This window comes from Arvicola amphibius, chromosome 1, assembly GCF_903992535.2.
Source record: "Arvicola amphibius chromosome 1, mArvAmp1.2, whole genome shotgun sequence".
NCBI lineage: Eukaryota > Metazoa > Chordata > Mammalia > Rodentia > Cricetidae > Arvicola > Arvicola amphibius.
The window spans coordinates 179,747,427-179,764,053 of NC_052047.1; the positions used below are offsets into that span (position 1 = coordinate 179,747,427).

The following is a 16,627-nucleotide window of genomic DNA, read 5'->3' on the forward strand; positions in this document are numbered from 1 at the left end:
TTCTTTTTGGAGTCACACCCACCACTAAATAGTCATTGCATTTCAGAAAATGGTTGATAGAAATTGGATCTTGGGTACTAGATTTTTCTGTAAATGTCACCCCAAAATTTTAACTTCTGTTGTCACATTGAAAGTGTGTGAGTATTTAAATCACATGTATTTCAAAGTGTAGGATAAAATTTATTTGAACCTTCAATGAATTTATATGAACATGATTTATTCTAAAAGATAGGCAAATATGAAAATTTTACTAAGATCATTTACTATTTGGGGAGAAATTTCTTCTTCAAATCTTTCTATTAGAATAAAGAATGTAAATAATGTACCTTCTTATGATGAATATGAATCATTTCTCTATCTATCAATTCAAATTAGTCATGTGACACATTATGAATATATCTTACTTAGGTTAATATAGTCTCTATTTTTATTAAATTCTTGCATTTCCTTGCAGGTTTGCAATATTTTCCCTGTTCTGATTGATTATTGTCCAGGAAATCATAACACATGGTATAAAAATTTTACTTATATTCAGAGTTACCTTTTGACAAAAATAAAAGAACACGAGGAATCCTTGGATGTTACCAACCCACGGGACTTTATTGATTATTTTCTAATTAAAGAAATGCAGGTAAATTTTTAATATCCATTTGTTCAATTATTGAATTGTTCAAGTATTTTATTCTTCATTGAAGTGATGTTTAAAGACATGTTAGTATCATTTGATAAGCAATTTAGTATTTCTTTTTGGTTTTTTTCGAGACAGGGTTTCCCTGTAGTTTCTAGAGCCTGTCCTGGAACTAGCTCTTGTAGACCAGGCTGGCCTCAAACTCAGAGATCTGCCTGCAATTTAGTATTTTTAAGTGACTGTCAGCCTGGGAATATGGTTGAATTTGTTAATAAGAGCCCATTGACCCTGTTCTTTTAATTAAAACTAAAAAAAAGAAAAGCTCAAAAAATCTAGCTTAAGCCGGGCGGTGGTGGCGCACGCCTTTAATCCCAGCACTCGGGAGGCAGAGGCAGGCGGATCTCTGTGAGTTCGAGACCAGCCTGGTCTACAAGAGCTAATTCCAGGACAGGCTCCAAAGCTACAGAGAAACCCTGTCTCAAAAAACCAAAAAAAAAAAAAAAATCTAGCTTAGTAGAAAGACAGCACAAAAGGCAAACAAAAAGAAACAAATTTCAATATAGTCATAAGTCACAAACTTTCTGTCTTATCTTGAGCATGAATACCATCAATGATTGTGTTTTTATCACTTGCATATCATATATTAAAAGAGATCTGTACATATTTGCACTGATAGACACATTACATATGACTTCTAAAGGATGAATGATGTGTACCATGGGAAAAATTAGGTGGATGAAAAAGTAAAGCTTTGAATATAATTTCTAATGAATTAATGAGTTAATACCAGTGAGGTTAGAAGTGGGTGTACTGTCAGGATTAACTGCTGATATTGTGCAATTTCAGAAAGAGTTTCCCTCACAATTTATTTGGCAATCTTGTTTTAAACAAAAGTAATGATAAATATTCTGGTGTAATGGGAGTCAGTTGTGCTACCATTATCTTGGTTTGTATATTTTATTAGTGGTTCAGTGTCTGAAGTCTTTATTATTGAAACATTTTTTCAGTATTTAAAATCCAGAATTGTGAGTCTCTCAACTTTGCTACTTGCTTCTGCCAGACTGCTTTACCATTCTGAATCCTTTAAATTTCCATATGAATTTAAGATATGTTGTCAATATTTGCAAAGAGGCCAGTGGAAATTCACAGAGACTTAAAATGTCTATCATTAAGGGGGCTGAGCAATTTACAAAACAGAGGTACTATTAACATATGTTGCAGTCACCAGTTTGGAACACTGACGATCTTCTAGTTTCAAAATGTTGCGTCACTCTACCAAACACACCAAGCCATTAACAATTTCTCTCCAAACTTCATGGCATTATTGGTAACTGTGAGTGTAATTTTTCGCTTTATGTACTTTCCTCTATCTCTCTGACAGAGTATACTGACATCTAAACCAGTTCTCAGTAGAAGGGGCTTTATTTTCTCTCTTCTTGCACGTGCATAAAATCTTGGATGCTCCTAAAATTTCAGCTTATTTCTGTACTGTGGTCACCTGTTATTGCAACCTTCATTTACAAGCATGAGAACAACACATTCATTCATCATTCTTTGTCTTTGCATTATTTCTACCTCTGACTCTTCTGAGATATTCATTTAGAAACACGTGTACATGTGTTTATTGATGGCAGGTTTTCATTTTCTTTGGACATACCCCTGGTGTGGAATTTCTTATTTGAACTCATTTCATATTTACCTTTGTGAAGAACACACAAAAATTTCAACCAACAGTTTAGGATTCATAGCTTCCAGAACCCTTTTTTTAAAGTTTTCTTTTATGTGTAAGGCATTTTTGCTTTTATCCTTACCTACGTATTATTCTGGGTACATTTGGATATCAAAGTGTTTTGGATCTTGATGTTGATCTGTGTGTGCCAAACCCACACTGCATGCATTGCTGTAGGTTTCCATTTAGGGGGTTCACATCTTTCACCAAAGTTTCATATATATGTTTCCTTAATATTAATGAAACATGTTGCTGGGAATATTATTCTGGGTTGAGAACTGTCATTCAGAATCTGAAACACATCATTCTGGACCCCTCTGGTTTTAAATGTTTGTGTTGAAAACCCTGGTGTAATTCTGATAGCCCTGCCTTTAAGAGTAATTTTATCTTTCTCTCTTACAACTTTTAGTTTCCTTTATTTTCTGATTTTGTTTATGATATTTTTATGATAATATTTTGAGTATATTATTATACCAGATCTTGTTGTGGTCCGTGTATTTCTATATCTGTACACATCTTATACCTAGATATTAATCTCCTTCTCTAGTTTTTTGAAATTTTCTACCAAGATATTCTAAAGAACATGATCTATGCTGTGTTAGTCTCTTTCTATATACACTTTATGAAGGTTGGGTCTTTTTCCATTGCTCAAGTGCTCTCCTAATTTCTCTTTATATATTTTCTTAAGATTATCATAGACCTTTACAGAGATATCTAACTCCTCTACTCCTTTTTGTTCTTTATTTTTAACTGAACTATCTAAAGAATGTCAGTGTTATTTTTAGTATGTTTAAATATCATATAATTACACCACTTCTTCCAGCCCTTTCCTTCTACCTACACCTATCATGCACAAAGCTTTCTTTTGATATTCAATGTCTGTTGTCCTTTAATAATTATTGCTACATGTGTAAGTGCATAAGGATAAGTATATAAATTCAACAGTGTGATCACATTTAATATTGACTATCTGTATATTTTAGGACTGACCACTTGACAACTGATAACCTTTTCTAGTGCTCAACTCTGAGAAAGACTGCATCTCTCTTTCTCCACAGTTTCTGATTGCCTGCAACTCATCACGTAGGCTTGTACTCTAATGTAACTCTTCTCAGAAACAACATCATACACTTGATGTTATAATTATTTAGGTCATATTCAGCAGCCATATTTTAGCAATTTCATGAGAGTAGCTTCCCTGTCGTATCTTTAAAAAGTCATCTTGCAGCATAGTTCCTTGACATCTGATTATCATTATCTTTCTTCCTCATATTCTAAGATGTACCCTGAGCCTCAAGTATAATAGATGTATCATGAATGTTATAACTGGGGCTGAACATCCCATAGACAATTGCTCTACACAATTTAAAAGGTGATGATTTCTCCTTCTGCTGTAAAAAGAAACATCACTGGTTAGATGTGAATCCTATAGTACTATGTATATGGAGACTGCTCATTTGTTTCCTGGTTGCCCAGACCCAAATAATCAAACAGGAACTTTATTAATTACAACACAGATTGGCCTATTAGCTCAGGCTTCTTATTAACTATGTTTTACATCTTAAATTAACACATTTCTATTAATCTGTGTGTCAGCACAAGGTCGTGGCCTATTACTAAGGATCTGGCATTCTTCTCCTTCAGCAACTACGTGGTGTCTCCCTGACTCTGCCTATTTTCTCTATATGTCTCTTCCAGCCTGGTTATATTCTGCCTTGCCAGAGGCCAAAGCAACTTTTTCATTAACCAATAAAAGAAACACATATACAAGAGAACATCCAACATCATCTCCCCTTTTCCGTCTAAATAAAAAGGACGGTTTTAATTTTAACATAGTAAAACAAAAAACAAAACAGTTATCAAGCAAGAATTACAGTTAATGATATTTAGTTAATTTACATTTGGCAAATTAAGGAAAATACTTTATCATCTATCCTATCTTTCTGAGTCCAAAATTTTAGTATCTAATTTATCCTTTATCATAACTAAGGAAAACTATAACTGTAACTATCTGTCTTCAACTCCTCAAAGACTCTAGAAGGATATAATGTACCTAAGTAAATAGAAAGTGCATTGTAAACCACTTCCAAAGTTCTAGAATTTACACAGACATCTTGGTGCCTGGACAGTCACCCAAAGTTTCTCTGTAATGTTGAGGCATCCATCTTCAGTCCACAGGTTCATTGTATCTAGCAAACTTTTCCATGAAGCAAAAAATTTGAAAGGCTGTTTAGTCTATATTGGTAGTTTGTCAGTCACTTTCTTCTGTGACCTTCAGAATGTCTGGCATTTTCTTTGGTGGAGCAGGAACACTGAAGTGCTGTCTCTCCTTTTAGCAAGTTTAGCAGTCATTTTTTTAGTGGGTACTGCATGTACAGTTCATATAGCTACCATCAAGAAGTCCAGGCAAGTGCAGTTTCTTGCCCAAATCCCCAGCCTTGTCACATTGAAGGCAAATTTCATAACAAGTTTCTTCAACCTCTTTAAGTAGATTGGTGCCACCCCAAGCAGAAATGTCTCATTGTCAAGAAAATTCTAAGTTCTTAAAACATTTTAAATTCTATAATCTATAGATACTTTAAATAATGAAGACTATTTATCTAACTGAAATATATTTCTATATATCTAGAAAACTTAACTAACAAATTGAAAGTTTGATTATTATAGATGACAATCTATTAACCTGTATTTCTTAATTATACAATACACAATAAATTAAACAAGAGCTGAAATACATATACAAAGTGTAACAAAATCAACCTTAAATTTGTATCTATAGACTACCAATGCAAAGTATTCACCCTTATATTATATCCACCTTTAAATGAAAATAAACATTTATAAATAAACATTTTTGGGAATTTGGGCATAGTTTTCTCCAAACTTCTTCTTAAGGTTGACTGGGCAAAGTATTTTTGGATTCACAGAAATCTTTCAGGGAATCTTTTTTTTAATGGTTTATTTTTTATATTTAAAAATTTCCATCTTCTCCCCTCCTCCTCCCTCTTCCCTCCCCTCCCCTCCACCCATACCCTCCTCCCTCCCTCTCCAGGCCAAGGAGCCATCGGGGTTCCCTAATCTATGTTAAGACCAAGGTCCTCCCAACTCCCCCCAGGTCCAGGAAGGTGATCAACCAAGCTGAGAAGGCTTCCACAGAGCCCAGCACCATTGTCCTTGGCTTCTCAGTCAGCCTCCACCGTCGGCCACATTCAGAGAGTCCAGTTTGGTCTCACGTTCCTTCAGTCCCATTCCAACTGGAGTTGGTGATCTCCCGTTAGTTCTGTCCCACCGTCTCCATGGGTGAACGCACCCCTCACGGTCCTGACTTTCTTTCTCATGTTCTCCCTCCTTCTGCTCCTCATCAGGACCTTGGGAGCTCAGTCCGGTGCTCCAATGTGGGGCTCAGTCATTTTCTTCATCTATCGCCAGGTGGAGGTTCTATGGTGATATGCAAGAAATTCATCAGTATGGCTATAGGAACTGGCCTTTTCAGGCTCCCTCTCCTCAGCTGCCCAAGGAACTAGCTGGGGGCTTGTCCCATCAAAACACATTAGCCTAAAAAGAATATGAAGGTTGTCATATTCTGTGGAAACAAAAGCAGAACCTCTTTCTAAAGCAACATATCCTTAAGACACAAATTTTCAAGTCAAGATATCTTTATGTTGGTTTAACTTAGAAGCCCCCAGAATCAAAGAAAACACAATAATATACATAATCCAGAATGTGTATATTCCATCTTTATATGTCTTATTTTACTTTACTCCTTTAATCTACAGCTCTCCATACTCTTTTATATTACTCTTGTTGTCTCTTTAAAGACTTTTATTTATAAAACTATTTCTTTTTGTAACTCTCTATACTCTTTTTTCTTCTCTCTCCCAAGCCTCTGTATATTTTTAAATATATTATGACCCATTCAGAGGCTTATTTTGGTCTGAATCTGTCTTTAGTGTGTATCTGTAATCATTTGCTGATCAGAAGTGCTTTTTTAAAAAATGCTAAGTGGGCATGGCGAGGTCCAACTCCACAGCCCTGCCTGTGTGTTCTGTCCAGTCTAACATGACAGAGGCATGTTCATGGCCTCTGCAAGTCATGCTCACTGACCCAGCTCCAGGGAAACAGTGGGTCTAAGTCACCATTAAGCAATTTTAAGCACTCTGATCACAAACCCCATTTATATGCTCTATAAGAAGACCTCCCCAAAAAGCCAGAGCCATTTTTGCTGCCAGCATGAAACAGAAAGCTGGCTCTTAAAAGAAAGCCATGCCTTTTCTTTTGTTTTTGGTGGGGTTTTTTTTTTGACAGGGTTTCTCTGTAGCTTTGGAGCCTGTCCTAGAATTAGCTTATGTATACCAGGCTGGCCTTGAACTCAAAGAGATCAGCCTGCCTCAGCCTCCAGGAAGTCTTTTCTTAAAAGAGCCCTGCCTATGCTTACAAACAGAAAGCAGAGAAAATCTGAAAAAAAAAATGTGGCTACCAAGAAACTGTTCTTGGCTCCCATTTATGTGGGTCTAGAAACCCTATTTTTTAAAGCTCTTGTAGGTCTTATGTGGATCCATGCCCAGATAGTGGGCACCGTTTTGTAAACAGGGACTACACATTTATTTTTCAGCCACACACACCCAAATAATCATTCAGAAACTATATTAATTACAACACTGTTTGGCCTGTTAGCTCAGGATTCTAATTAACTAACTCTTACATCTTAATTAACCCATGTCTATTAATCATGAGGTTGTGATCTACCAGTAAGGTCCTGACATCCTCTCCTTAGGCAGCTACATGGTGTCTCCCTGACTCTGCCTACTCTCTGGCTCTGTATGTATCTCTTCCAACCTAGAGAATTCTGCCCTGCCATAGTCCAAAGCAGCTTTATTTATTAACCAATAAAACCAACAAATATACAGAAGGGCATTTCATATCACTACTATGTGGGTATTAGGACAAATACTTTTAATACAGTTAAGAAATTTACCAGTTTGTTAAACTGCAAGTAGGGAGTTTTCTCTTACAGCTAGTACCTCACTAGAAGAGAGGCTAGGGTTGCATAGTATGCATGTGTTCCCTGTTGAGCAATTCTTATGCTCAACAAGTAGTGTTTACTGACAAGATATGAGCCAAAATTGCGTTGATGTGTATCCAAATGCACATATGTATATAAAGATATAATTGGTAGTTTTTAAAGTGTAATTCTTTTTTTTGCTATATCATGATTTTATTGATGGATTTATCTATTTTGCTTAAAGGGTATAAAAGATCCTTGAGTTTGTTGCTGGTGAGACGGTTCTCAGTTCAAGTGCAGAGGACCGGGTCTGATGACATGTTCAATCTGCAGAACTCACATGATGAAAGTTGAGAGCCAACTCCTGAAACCTCACCTCTGACATCCATGTGTGTGCTGTAGCATGCACACACTGGTATGCATGTATAGGCATGCACATGTGCACACACACACAAATCATTCTTTTTGAAGAAATTCTTTTTTTTTCAGAACTGGAAACCTGGTATAGACCTTCCCTCTCTTTTGTGACTACTAATGAGGTAGCAGCATCCGCAGTGACATCTGTTGCCTTGCTGACCAAAACCAGGAGTCTCAGAACCATCCCAAACCACCTGCCGGCATCGGCAGGGAGATTATGTATTTTTCTTTGTGTGTGCATTTCTTCTTTCAAAGACCCTAATATCACTTACCGTTGTATATGAGACAATTCTGTTCCTGCATCTTCTCAGCTCTTCCTTCCTCATAGCTTCCCCTCTCCCTGGTGACCTGAGATCTCCCCAGGTTCTTCCTCTGATCCTTGTCCAGTCTCAGCTGGATGAGAGTCACCTTGCTGGGGTGAGCGCCCACGTGTGCAGCCTTTAACCTTTCCCCGCTGCACTCTTAGACAGCACATTTCTCCCTGCAGACCTGGACTATTTGGCCAACCTGCTGACCACTGCAGCATCCTCACACAGCCTTACGTGACCATGCAATCAGCTGGCAGAGATCAGTCCTTTGGGAAAGGCGTAAAGTGTAATTCTTTAGAGTTAATTAAGTTAAATTTGGACACAAGCAATGTCAAGTTTATGGTTAGAAAATCGCATGAAGTGGTAATACAAAGGGAAATAGATGAGCTTCTTTATCTGGCAGGTTTCATTAAAGGAAAAGTAAATAACTTTAATATTGTTAGTAATGCAATATTAATAAACAGGAGACTATCTAGTAGTCATGAAAATGTTATCAGTTTGCTAATTATAAAATAATGATGGTTTATTTCTGAACTTGCCTCAACATTTCAAGATGTAACATTGTTGACAATCCTGTAGCACAGCATCTTTACAGCTTGGTCAAATGCATTATTCATCCTTTCTGCTTTATCCCATATAGGCCATGAGTGGGTCATGTTCCATCTTCATGACTTAGTATGTCATGTGTACATGTTATTCACTCTTCCTTAATTCATAGATCATGATGCTATTTGACTCCCTAATGGAATGGAGATAAGTCATCTTGACTGGGAACCTAATCTTGCTAGCTGTGCTTCATCTCTTTTAAACAATTTGAACTCAATAATAAGTGTACAGCTATACTTAGTCCATAAAATTCCTTGAGAATATTTTTAAAGTTCTTGATAGAGCATTATGTCCCCGATTTTCCTATTTATTCTAATTCTAATTGTGCTTCCTTATTTAAGGGAAAAACTAGTTATGAGTTCCTCAAATCAAGTGTCTACTAAACTCAGGTATGAAGAGACTTGTAACCCTCGTGTTGCTGTCATACAGTAGACATGAAGCATTAGAGTCAAGTGCCTGTCAAGGTTCTTACTATGTTTAGCATATAGGCTTTCCTTTTACTAATGAGTCTTCTTATGTCCATATAAGAGTAAACATAAATTCTTCAAACACAAGTGTTTTAATAAGAGAAAATAGACAACAAATGAAATCATATATTCTATTCATATTTTCTACAGTCTTATTCTACAGTCTTACAGTTAATCATTGTACACACACCAGAAAAACACACATACACACACACACAGAGAGAGACAGACAGAGAGAGAGAGAGAGAGAGAGAGAGAGAGAGAGAGAGAGAGAGAGAGAGAGGGGTGAGGGGGTAAATAATCTTAGGAGTGCAATTTTGGCAAACAGGAAATATAAGTATGAAAAATGAAGTTTAGGCATCTATACCACAGTCTCTGAAATGCTATAATAGTTTCATCCACTGATGTACCTTCTAGATTCTGTACTATCAACAATCTAGAATTGTACAATATTGTATATTCAATTGTAGCTTAGATGTGGCAGGAGAAAATTTATAAGATAACGGTATCAAATCATCTCTAGGAAAATCGCAATCCACAATCGATATATACACGTGAAAACCTGATAGGATTGTTGACTGATATGTTTGTTGGTGGAACAGATACAATAAGGTCAACACTGAGATTTGCTCTTCTGCTCCTACTGAAGCACCCACATGTCACAGGTGAGTTCACATGTGGTAAATCATAGCATTCTGGAAAGGTGGTGGGAAGAGGCTGCCAGTACCCTGTGTGCTGTTATTATTCAAAATCTCAATATTTAACTTGAAGCTTACTGGCTACGATGGGGAGCATAACTGAGAAAAATGAAGAAACCATAGCTGAAGAGTATCCATCAACGATTGTCCTTTATCTGAGCTCCCTGGCAGGTGTACTGTTCTAGGCACCTAACATATATACAGTGCCATGGCTGCCTATTGACTTCTTCCCCAAATTCAGGCTTTTTGAAAAGAATTCTTGTGGTCACTTTCTTCATTCTGATAAATTTAGTTATGTGGTAGGGAGGATAAAAGAGAACTCACCTCACAAAAGTTGATAAATAACCCTAGTATTAATGCTTTATCCTGTGAAAGTTTCCATCCTATGAAGAATTCAACACTGTTTGGTCCTTTAGAAATATATTTCATTGACATTGAAATTATGATTTCAAATCAATATTTAGAATTCTTTGAGTCCATTAAAGTTCTGTTGAGCAATATTTTTTCAAACATAACAAAGATTTTCCTGTCTGGTGGTGCTGGCACATGCCTTTAAGTAATTGTAACTGACAAAGGGGGAAAGTACAAATTAAAGTGAAAAGACATGCATTAATCAAAATATGTATCAAAAATGAAACCTAACTCTGATATTTGTCATAGGAAATGAGATTTATGTATCTGAAATTCTTTTCACAACGAGTATTCATATTGCTAAGTATGGTAATCTAAGTTTATTATAGAGAAATGAAAGGATGCATGTGTACATGTGAACTGACATGTGTGTGATATGTGTTTGTGTTCATTACTAACAGATATGCATTTATAAATAGGATGTGGGTTTAATTGACGTTTTCTTTTTCCATACCAATAACTCAATATTATGCATATAAAAAACAGTTGTTAAAATACAAATATATTTCCAAGTAGTGTTTGGTATTGAACCTGCCCACTGATGGTTAATAAGATAACTGGAGTAAAATTGTACAAACAAAGACCCACACATACCCTGCTACTTTTCTCCTATTTCAACATTTGTCATTGCTCCTAACCAGCTAAAATCCAGGAAGAGATTGACTGTGTGGTTGGCAGACAACGCAGCCCCTGCTTGCAGGACAGGAAGCAAATGCCCTACACAGATGCCGTGATTCATGAGGTTCAGAGATTCATTGATATAGCCCCCAACAACCTACCCCATGAAGTGACCTGCGATGTTAAATTCAGGAACTACCTCATCCCCAAGGTAAGCTTGTTTCTTCTCTACTCTACTTCTGTGCTAATGATGCTCCTAGGTTCACAGTGTGGTTCCAGTCCTCTGAGTCACGCTGTTTTTTGGGTTCCTTATGATGCTTCATAATCAAGAAGGCAGTCCTACAGCAGGCAGGGACACAATAGTAATAAATCCACTTTGCTCAGCCTTCCACATTTTGCTTGGAAGAAGACTTGGACTTTATATTTCCATGTGTATTTTCCAATTTTTTATCAAATTCATCTAAGGACATTTTGTGATTTTTATCATAGAGAAAAAAATTACTAAATACTTTGAAGGAGGTTACATCCTTCATTATTCAATTAATAAAAAAGAATATATTATACATTTACCTGTGCTTTGTTTTTCTCCATAATGATTTGTTTTCACTGATGTAGTTTGAAAATACTTTCTTTGAGTTTCAATAAATAATGAATATTCTTGATATTGTATTTTAGATAAGGTTGAAAGAAAAAAATGATTTAATCATTATATTGATCTTAATTTACTTGAATTTATATATTTTATTAGCTTCAGCAAATGTTTTATCTGGAAATGTATATAGAATTTAAATTCTACTTATTTTTCCATGTAATATTTTATAAATACTCTTACTGTTATCCGTTTTGCTTCACTGTGGCTTATGTTATTATTGAAGTAATTGATGAATTTCAGATAGCATGAAATAAAACTGGGTTTTAATTTCTAACCTCACTGAAATAAAATGTTTTTAAAGTTTTATCAGTACACTTAGAATGTGTGAGCAATCAGAGAGTAGAAGGGCGTTAAGGAAAACTCAAAATGTAAATTATGCTTTCAATTCATGATTCATTTAGATCACAGATGAAGTTGACATAAATATGTGATAAAGTTGAATTGGTGAATGGGTGCAAACATTTCATTTCTGATCAATGGAACTGCAATAGCCACCTGTCAAACCAATGTCTTTGGATAATTTGGGAAGTATTTTTAACTAATTAAGTTGTGGCAAAAGGATATTCCTGAGATATGAATTGTGGTTTTTAGTACTGAGGTCTAGCACAGTATAACAACACTTTACTTATAATTTATATATAACTAAAAGGTAAATAGACTGAAAATGTGACAGGAATGGCTAACTACCAAAACAAGTGGATCAGACTTCAAGAGAAAAGCAGACACACTAAAACTGATACAAGAGAAAATAAGTAATAGCCTTGAACATATTGGCGCAAGAGACAATTTCCTAAACAGAACACAATAGCACAGGCACTAAGAGGAATTAGTAAATGGGACCTTATGAAACTGAAAAACTTCTGTAAGGCAAAGGACACGCTCAATAGGAAAAAACAGAAGCTTACAGAATGGAAAAAAGATTTTTACCAATTCAATATCTGATATAGCTAAAATCATATATATATATATATATATATATATAATTTTAAAAGCTAGAAATCAGCAAAAATAACCCACTTAAAAATAGGGTACATATGTAAAATAGAATTCTCAATAGAGGAATCACAGTGACTGAGCAAACCTTAAATTTTCAAGATCCTTCACCATCAGGGAAATATAAACCATAAGTATTTTGAGATTCCATCCTATACCTGTTAGAATGTCTGATCAATAACACAAGTGACAGTTCATGTTGGCAAGAATTTGAGCAAGCTGGACGCTCCAACATTGCTGGTGGGAGTACAAACTTTTAAATCCACTATAGAAATTAATATGCACATTGCTGTGAATATTGTTAATCAATCTACCTCAAGAATCTAATTTTCCTCTGATGGGCATATATTCAAAAAGATGATTCATCCTACCAAAACCACATTTGCACAACTATGTTCATAGCAGTTTTGTTTATAAGATCCATGAGCAGGAAACAATAGATTGCCCCTAAGAAAAATTGTGGTCTCTGAATATTATAGCATAAAATTTGCAGGCAAATGGATGCAACTAGAAAAAAATCATTCCCAGTCTCAGAAAAGACAAACATGATATTTACACACTTATAAATTGATATTAGCTATTAATTAATGGGTAACTGTTAATCCACAGACCCAGAGAGGCAAATAACAAGGAGGGGTTAAGGGGGAATACACGGATCAGACTGGGAAGAGAGGTAGAATAGATTTGGTGGGTACAGAAGGCCATTGGAATGGGGAAAGGAGGGATCATGTGTGTGAGGGTAATGGAAGGAGAGTGTATGGGGCAAGATGGCTGAAATTTTGTGGTATTTTGGGGATCATAGTGAAAACCTAGTACATGGGAAAATCCCTGGAATCTATAGGTGTATTTTTAGGAGCCCTAATCATAGGGGCTAAGGAGCCTAAAGCAAGCATCTTCTGTTAGCAGACAAAGCTTCCAGTGAGGGACTAGAATACTAATTTGGCTACAAATCCTTTGACCAACCATTTGTCCTGCCTACAAGATGTTCTCGGGTAATGATAGCTCTGAACTTGTGGGAGTGGCCAACCAATGACTTGTCTAATTGAGGCCCATGCCAGGATAGGAGAACCAAGTCAAATACTGCCTGGATGAATGCACAGGAAACAACAGTCAAATGACCCAGAGACCTAAGGAAGAATGAAAAAGAACTGGCAAAAAATAAAAATAATAAGAGATTATTTTTAATGATATTCTGCTACATAGATCAGTTGTCGTCAGAGAGGCTTCCTCTAGCAGGTGATGTGAACAGATGCAGACTGACAGTGAAACCTTAGGCAGAGTTTTGCAAATCTTGTGGAAGACAAGGAGTGAGGATGGTAGGAGTCCGAGGAGTCACAGATGCCAGAAGAACACAGCCCACAGAATTAACTAAAGAGGGCTCAAAGGGGCTCACAGAGACTGAAGCAGCCATCATGATGCCTGCATGGATCTGCAATATGTTCTATGAAACTATGCTTTGGTTGTTCATCTTGGGTTTCTAGTGGAGCTCCAAACATTGGCAGTGCAGTTATCTCTGGCACTTTTTCTTGTTCGTTGTACACTTTTCCTCCTATTATGTTTTATCTTTATGTCTTGATATGGGGATTTTTGGGTAGCTGTATTGCATATTTTATTCTTTGCTTAGTTGACATCCCTGGGAGGCCTGACTTTTCTGAAGGGGAACAGAGTGGCAGTGTATCTGAAAGAGAGGGTAGTTTGGGAGACTAAAAGGATTGGAAGGAGAGGACAATGCAGAATATGAGAGAAGAATAAATTTAAAATGAGAATATCATTGCTTCTTTTTGTGTTCCATTAGTTCTGGTCCCCTTTAAAACAGCATCCCTCCTGCTTGCATATGTGTGTTTATATACATAGACAGTATATGTGAGAAGAGGCCATTCCTTCATTGACTTGTAGGAATGCATCTATATCTGAATTCTGTCCATGAGAGAAACCAAGTGCTGTTTGTGTGTTTAGACTCTGTTTGTGTTCCATCATGAATGAGTTCCTATGCTATTTACATACAGTACAGCTCTCCACATGATATCTGACCCATGTGACTTATATAAAGCAACTGATAAACTAGAGCAGCAGGTGTTGAAACACCCATGTCCAAGTGTGCAGGGAAAGGGAACAGTCTCAGAAGGATTACTACCAAAACCTAAGTGCTGACATCAAATTCAGTAGAGGCACATTAGCCATAGCACTGTGGCTTGACTCAGTCTCTTCCCTGTTCCCTGCATGTTCTGTCTGTTGAAATGTCCCTGATCTTCTTTGTACCTACTTTACAGAGAAAAGATGAAAATGTTGTCTCCCTTATGTCTTTTAGAACCATGATATCTTTATAACTTGGTGCTTTTGTGTGAGTTGTTTGCAGGGAACGACCATATTAACATCATTATCATCAGCGTTGTATAACAGCAACGAATTCCCCAATCCAGAAACGTTTGATCCTGGTCATTTTCTGGATGCAAATGGAAACTTTAAGAAAAGTGACTACTTTATACCTTTCTCAACAGGTAATATAACCTCATTGTCATGACTTTGGGGATGTGAGGATGTGTGGGGACTTTTACAGTGACACCTAAGGAACTCATAGACTTGCATTTTGTGCATGATTAGTACTTATACATTGTCCTTGACACTTCCATGCTGGAATCAAATTTGGAGATTATACTTACTTTACATATTTCAATCAAGTATGTAAATGCTAGTGGTTATACCATTTGTAGGCTTCTATTACATGTACCTCTCAGGGATGCAAAAGACATCATCATAGAGAATAAACGTCACTTAGCCTTTGAACAATCACCATTAAATAAAGACTGCCATAATTTGACTTTATTTCTTTGTTGTTTCATACTTCTCCATGCTCAGCTATACAGAAACACATCCAAAAATACAGTAAATTTCCAATGCCATGAAGCCCACTCAGGGAAGCAGATGAAAAAGAGGTTGATGTGCTTGGACTTGTGATTAGAGAGAATCACCCATCCCTGACCAAGACAGTTGCTAGGGAGAAATATGCACAATTTTTTCTCTCTAATACTTCAAATATAAACACAAATGTGAATCAATATTTTTATTTATGACTTTCTATCAGGCACAAAGGACATAAATGAAAGACAAAACAAAAAATGAATGTCATTTTTAAATCTCATTCTTATTGATGAGTTTTATATATGTATACAATGACTTCTCGTCAAAACCACACCTATATTTCAACCTAATCGTCAAACACCTTTAATTCTCGCACTGCACAATTCTATGTTACAACTTCATAAATGTTCTTAAATCACCGAGTGCACTATGTCCTGCTAGTGTGCTTCAAGTTTAGTGACATGCTCTGAAGCATGAATAACCTACAATTGGCCAAATTCATGATTGAAAACTGGATCTACTCTTTGAGTTGCCTTTAGCTGCCCATATCTCTTCATTAGAGGAGAGACTTTTTGAGATTATTTCCAGTCCTGGCTGGAATTTTGGCTCATGTTAGCCATTTTTGCAAAGGTGATAAAGGGCTGGCTAGATGAATCAGCAGTTAAGAGAACTTGCCATAAACCTGAATCAAATGCCCAGCACTAATCTTGGGTAGCTCAAAACCACCTGTATTCCCTACTCTAGGAGACCTGAAGCCATCCTTTGAACTACCTAAACAAGTAACTTTGACATATTTATTCACCCACACATTCAAACACTATTCTCGTGTTTAATTGTTTAGAAGAAAATATTGAATCACATATATATGATGTTTTCTAGGTCTAAATGTAAGAAACTTACAAGTCACCATGAGGTCATGGAATCCTTGTAGTTGTGGCAGACCATAATGGAATCTTAAGGGTCCCTGCTCCTCTGCCAGTCAGGATGCTGGTCACATCTTCACAGCTAGAGAGTCTGTTCTCATATGGTGTTTGGCATGGATGTTCCTTTATTGATCAAGTGAATTTGACAACAAACTCATAACATGATCCCTTCAACCTCTTTCTTTTTGTGCCAATATCATGCTGATTTTTATTGCTATAGCTCTGTAGTATAATTTGAAATCAGAGATACTGTTACCTGTAGTCATTCTTTGATCATTCAGGATACTTTTAGTTATCCTGGCTCTTTTGTGTTTCT

General features: G+C 36.3%; 1 protein-coding gene across 6 annotated transcripts in view; it reads left to right on the forward strand.

Annotated features, from left to right (window-relative positions):
- Positions 1 to 16,627, forward strand: part of LOC119808480 (cytochrome P450 2C26-like) — a 34,508-nt gene that overhangs the window by 8,195 nt on the left and 9,686 nt on the right. For 3 of the 6 annotated variants that reach the window (XM_042054648.1, XM_042054646.1, XM_038321034.1), the window contains exons 5-8: positions 455 to 631; positions 9,681 to 9,822; positions 10,908 to 11,095; positions 14,886 to 15,027. In XM_042054648.1, the coding sequence (XP_041910582.1) occupies positions 455 to 631; positions 9,681 to 9,822; positions 10,908 to 11,095; positions 14,886 to 15,027 (649 nt within the window). Of the gene's footprint in view, positions 1 to 454; positions 632 to 9,680; positions 9,823 to 10,907; positions 11,096 to 11,937; positions 14,298 to 14,875; positions 15,028 to 16,627 lie in introns of those variants that run through there. The other 3 variants (XR_006020757.1, XM_038321043.1, XM_038321052.1) reach the window with 2 other exon arrangements.